At 46.4% G+C, this 5638-nt stretch overlaps 1 protein-coding gene across 3 annotated transcripts; it reads left to right on the forward strand.

Moving 5' to 3' along the window:
* The first annotated feature begins 549 nt into the window (after positions 1–549).
* LOC118561000 lies at positions 550–5494 on the forward strand. 3 transcript variants are annotated; one of them, XM_036132554.1, is made up of 8 exons: positions 550–923; positions 1049–1611; positions 1742–1919; positions 3544–3718; positions 3805–4092; positions 4178–4353; positions 4438–4686; positions 4768–5494. In XM_036132554.1, exons 5-8 carry the CDS (start codon positions 3873–3875, stop codon positions 5395–5397), a joined length of 1275 nt encoding a protein of 424 aa, XP_035988447.1. In that variant the 5' UTR covers positions 550–923; positions 1049–1611; positions 1742–1919; positions 3544–3718; positions 3805–3872; the 3' UTR covers positions 5398–5494. The 3 variants fall into 3 exon arrangements, with proteins under 3 accessions (XP_035988447.1, XP_035988448.1, XP_035988449.1); XM_036132555.1 differs by lacking the exons at positions 550–923; positions 1049–1611; positions 1742–1919 and adding an exon at positions 2005–2140; XM_036132556.1 differs by lacking the exons at positions 550–923; positions 1049–1611; positions 1742–1919 and adding an exon at positions 2152–3279.
* Positions 5495–5638: the final 144 nt, after the last annotated feature.

The raw sequence follows: 5638 nt of genomic DNA on the forward strand, positions 1-5638 counted from the left end.
ATATCTCTAAGTTAAGTAGAATCTTTACTGGTGTCTCTTTGGGCCTGCTGGGGCTCCATGAAGCCTAAATCCTTGAGCTAGGGTTAGGATCTTTGGTCAGGCTCATCCCAGAGGGCTGATGTTCACAAATGTCATTCAGGGGGTGACAATGAGTGGATTCTGTGAGTTTGGTGTCGCTGGAGCGTTTCGTCTTGGCATGACAGGGGCAGGAAGGGGTGGAAAAATGACCAAAAATGAAACTTTGACACCTCATAACTCTGAGACGTTTGGTTTAATCTGGCCCAAGTTTGCTATGCAGCTTCCTGTGGTAGGGTGCTACAAACCTGGAAGAGCCCATCTCTCAAAGACCTTCCATCTGTTAGTTGTTTTTGGACCGGTTATCAGGTTTGACGGCCCAGCGTGGCTTTCTCTCGGCCCCTGGGGCAGATAGGGACCCCAAATTACCAGGGCTTGCTCTACTCACACCCTAGAAACCATGCGGTTTGATATCTCTAAGTTAAGTAGAATCTTTACTGGTGTCTCTTTGGGCCTGCTGGGGCTCCATGAAGCCTAAATCCTTGAGCTAGGGTTAGGCGATTTGGCCCCTTTTACCCAAATGTCATATGTTAAATGCGATGAATTGTCATGAACTGCACCATAATATCAGGGAGACCGAATTTTGACATTTGGGGTAGGTAGGCAGGTAGGTGCAGGGCTGGTGCTGAGAGCTCCTTGCTGTGTGTGAGGTGGAGCAGGCTTCTCAGTGTGTCTCCCCTGCTTCTGGATGCTTAATTGGCTACGCCTGCGGTCACTGACCGTACTCTGGGTCGCCTGAGCCGAACGCAGCTGTAATTACTTACTGTGTTAATTAACATCTGACCGATGAGCAGAGTGAACCGGTGTCCACGCGGACTTTCCCCCTCCACCTTCAACCGACTTACACGGTAAGTTGCCTTTAGTTTGAAGCATAGGGGGGGTCCTTGTGTCGCCATTTTATGCGGGGAAAGGGGGCTCTGTTCCTGGGTTTGGGAAATGAATAAATCTAATGTTATTGTATCCTATTTTTCAGATTCACATATCAACATGACGCCCCCCAAGCAGAGTGTTTGCTGCCCGCTCTGTCATTCTGTATTTACCTATATAGGCAAACACCTAAGGTATAATCACGGCATTAAAAATTCAGACGAGCGGAAGATATTGATCAGGTTCAGTAACGGGAGAATCAATATCAGAAAAATGCCCTGTCCAGTGGATGGCTGCCGTTATGCTAGCACAAGGCTGGACATGCATATGGAGCAAGGTCACCCGGAGATGGATGGGGAGAGGAAGGCCCAGGTGATTAATGGTTTGAAGTACCAGGTAACGGTGAATATGCTGGGAGCCCTGAGCGCCACAAACCCAAGCCCTCCCATGGTGTCACGTTTGCACATGGACCCAAGAGCAAGAGAGGAAGCAGGTCAGCATCATCCAACATCAGGACCCCTTGATGATGATACATCCTGCACCTCCTGCAAAGAGGTCGAGGCAAAGAACCTTCAGCTTATATCAGACTTGGGGCAACTAAGGAAGCAATTGCTTTACCAGCACAGATGGGCAAAAAGGGCAAAAAAGGCAATCAAACGACTGGAGGAGGTGTGTAAAATGTTTATTTAGCAACTTTACCCGGGACCAGAGCACATCTGCTGGGCATGATAGCTCCATAGCTCAGGCCTGGTTGTACCGGCAGAACCAGAAAACTTAACACTGAACCTTTATTTAACAGGACCTCCAAAAGGGATCCACATGCACGGTTCCTGGGGTGGACGTAGATGCCCCGGTGGTCTCTGGATCTACCTCTCCTGATGAGGAGCCACAGAGCATCACCAGACCTAAATCAAAGCAGGAAAGCCGGGACATCCAATGTTTGGTGAAGGCGTACCCCAAATTCCCACTAAACATCTGTAAGTAACATCACTGATTGCTGTATTTTTCTATTAAAAAAATGTGTTGACAACCATGACCCACACGGGGGCGCTGTCAGACAGTAGTCCGAGGATAGTGCCTCGGTTCCGGCTGCAGCAGCGGGATCCCCCCCCCTGTTCCTCCCGGAAGTCCGCGGATTTTTTTTAAACTATTTTCTAAGTGTTTATGGATCCATGCGTGCGCAAGGATGATTTTTAAGGTTTGTATCCGAATATAGGTGCCTCTAACTGGGCCGTGATGAGCGAATTTACCCGTGTTTACCTCCTGGAAGTCCGCGGATTTTTTTTAAACTATTTTCTAAGTGTTTATGGATCCATGCGTGCGCAAGGATGATTTTTAAGGTTTGTATCCGAATATAGGTGCCTCTAACTGGGCCGTGATGAGCGAATTTACCCGTGTTTACCTCCTGGAAGTCCGCGGATTTTTTTTAAACTATTTTCTAAGTGTTTATGGATCCATGCGTGCGCAAGGATGATTTTTAAGGTTTGTATCCGAATATAGGTGCCTCTAACTGGGCCTTGATGAGCGAATTTACCCGTGTTTACCTCCTGGAAGTCCGCGGATTTTTTTTAAACTATTTTCTAAGTGTTTATGGATCCATGCGTGCGCAAGGATGATTTTTAAGGTTTGTATCCGAATATAGGTGCCTCTAACTGGGCCTTGATGAGCGAATTTACCCGTGTTTACCTCCTGGAAGTCCGCGGATTTTTTTTAAACTATTTTCTAAGTGTTTATGGATCCATGCGTGCGCAAGGATGATTTTTAAGGTTTGTATCCGAATATAGGTGCCTCTAACTGGGCCGTGATGAGCGAATTTACCCGTGTTTACCTCCTGGAAGTCCGCGGATTTTTTTTTAAACTATTTTCTAAGTGTTTATGGATCCATGCGTGCGCAAGGATGATTTTTAAAGTTTGTATCCGAATATAGGTGCCTCTAACTGGGCCGTGATGAGCGAATTTACCCGTGTTTACCTCCTGGAAGTCCGCGGATTTTTTTTTAAACTATTTTCTAAGTGTTTATGGATCCATGCGTGCGCAAGGATGATTTTTAAGGTTTGTATCCGAATATAGGTGCCTCTAACTGGGCCGTGATGAGCGAATTTACCCGTGTTTACCTCCTGGAAGTCCGCGGATTTTTTTTTAAACTATTTTCTAAGTGTTTATGGATCCATGCGTGCGCAAGGATGATTTTTAAAGTTTGTATCCGAATATAGGTGCCTCTAACTGGGCCGTGATGAGCGAATTTACCCGTGTTTACCTCCTGGAAGTCCGCGGATTTTTTTTAAACTATTTTCTAAGTGTTTATGGATCCATGCGTGCGCAAGGATGATTTTTAAGGTTTGTATCCGAATATAGGTGCCTCTAACTGGGCCGTGATGAGCGAATTTACCCGTGTTTACCTCCTGGAAGTCCGCGGATTTTTTTTTAAACTATTTTCTAAGTGTTTATGGATCCATGCGTGCGCAAGGATGATTTTTAAAGTTTGTATCCGAATATAGGTGCCTCTAACTGGGCCGTGATGAGCGAATTTACCCGTGTTTACCTCCTGGAAGTCCGCAGAATCAAACTTCATTATGAAACCTTTTTTTGTTTGTTTTTCAGTGGAATACATCGCGGGATATTGGCAGCATCTCAAAGGCTCCCGTGGTCTGAGGAAAAGGATCGAAAATCAAAGATCCAAAGTGGGTAGAATCATGGCTTTCCTTTCGTTTCTAACCGAGGGCCAGACAATCTTCCAAAATTGGACTTTCCTTTCCAATATGTCCAAGATATACCAGTAAGTATGTCTGTGATGCCTTTTAGTTAAGATAAAATGTCCCCATGTAAAATATTCCATTTATTTCTTTCTGTGCATGTGGCCAGAGCATCTGCAGAATGGTGGAAAAGCGGAGAACACAGTGAAGATCTACCTGGTGAATTTGTCCCAGTTCATGGTCTACTTCAGGGACACTCCTCCATGTACGTCCAGGGTTCCAAGAAGAGAAGTGTTTGCCGTGATTCGTGCTATCTCAGAGTGTATTGCCAGCCTGGCTCCATGTGTAGTCATGCGTCAGATAAGTGTGAAGAAAAAGAAGTTGAGCAGAACAATCTCCAAACATCAGCTTCACCTCTGTAAAGTCCAGGCCAGGAGACGCATCCCTAAACTTCTTGGTCAGACTTATTAAATTTGTACTATATTAAATTACTTACCTGAGTTACTGACATCCATGTTCTAACCCCATAATTTTTTTTTCAGACGGACTGTCTGAGGACCCCAACCCGGAGGCGCGAAGAATGTTTTTTGGCTATCTAAGTGTTTACCTAGCAAGCCTGTATGGACACCGCACCGGTGTTCTAAAGAATATGACTGTGTCAGAGGTTGATGAGGCCCAGCAGGAAGCCACCGTCGGGCAAGCGGGCTTTGTGATCAATGCAAGTCTACTAATATTGGAATGACAAACGCTCTCTGTCTTGTCCCGATATGTCCATTAACACACACTCTCCTTTGCACCACAGGTGAAGGAACACAAAACCAACCGTGCGTTTGGCCCCGCACAGCTCTACTTAACTGTAGAGGAATTCTCATGGGTGGAGCAGTGGATGATCATCAGACAGAAACTAAACCCACCCACAGACCTTCTTCTCTTCACCGAAAACTTCACAAAAATCGAGAAACTCATCGTGCCGATGCAAGCCGCCTGGCTTGACATGGGATTTCCTGGGCGCCCTACATTCACAGATTTCCGGACATCAATAGCCACATACGTAAGTAATTATATCACTTTTCCACGTAATAAACATAAAATTAAAAGGCATAATATTGAAGAACCATCTCTATTTTTCAAGGCAAGGAATACTTTGTCACCAAGTGACCGGATCAACATTTCAAAGACCATGTGTCATGACACACGGACAGCAGACAAATTCTACGCGCTCCACCGCACCGCGTCAGAGCTGGCTGAGATCCGTCAGAATTTCGAGGCAGCCGTCAAGCCACCACATACTACGGTACATGACACCGCCGAACCTTCCCTCCTCTCCATGTCAGAATCATCAGGTGATGGTCTTGAGGAGGAAGCGGACTGCGGGCCTTCACACAGCCCCCCTGCCGGTCCTTCGCACAGCCCCCCAGCCGGTCCTTCGCCGTCCTCACCAACATCCAGTCGGGCCACTGGATCAACAAGCCCTGATCAAGCTTCTGGGAGCTGCTACAGTCCAGGCAGCGCCTCTTCTCAAAGCTGTTCTTCTGGGAGCGACTTCACGCCTGATAGCGCCTCTTCTCAAAGCTGTTCTTCTGGGAGCGACTTCACGCCTGATAGCGACCCTTCTCAGAGCGATTCTTCGTATGCCCCAAATAGAGGGACACAACCCAGAAGGAAAAGACCATTGTTAACCTACACGTTGAGAAGTAGACGTCAAGTGCGCGGTCAATGTGCACGTGTGCTCAGATCCAAACGAAATACAGTAAAAAAATAAAAAAAATTTAAATAAATCAGTGGTGATGTGACTGTATTTGCTTTCTTTAAGATATTTCTCCATTCATTATTCCTGGCAAATAAAATAAAAACTAAAACTTATAAAGTCCAACCTCCAGGACAGGAGGGGGTCTGTGCCACGCTGCTCTGCCCCAGAATAGTGCACCTTGGCTGGGCTTGTGAAGCTGGACAGCTCCCTTCCAGCCCTGGAAGTCCAGCATGGGGTTGATACGAATTTAATT

The sequence above is a fragment of the Fundulus heteroclitus genome, unplaced genomic scaffold, assembly GCF_011125445.2.
Source record: "Fundulus heteroclitus isolate FHET01 unplaced genomic scaffold, MU-UCD_Fhet_4.1 scaffold_529, whole genome shotgun sequence".
Taxonomy (NCBI): domain Eukaryota; kingdom Metazoa; phylum Chordata; class Actinopteri; order Cyprinodontiformes; family Fundulidae; genus Fundulus; species Fundulus heteroclitus.

Bases quoted from the DNA above. Each gene is read 5' to 3' on its own strand.
- LOC118561000 (XM_036132554.1), top strand. From the start codon at position 3,873: ATGGTCTACTTCAGGGACACTCCTCCATGTACGTCCAGGGTTCCAAGA. The intron at 4,354-4,437 runs GCAAGTCTACTA...TTTGCACCACAG, and splicing joins AAGCGGGCTTTGTGATCAAT to GTGAAGGAACACAAAACCAA. The intron at 4,687-4,767 runs GTAAGTAATTAT...CTATTTTTCAAG, and splicing joins GGACATCAATAGCCACATAC to GCAAGGAATACTTTGTCACC.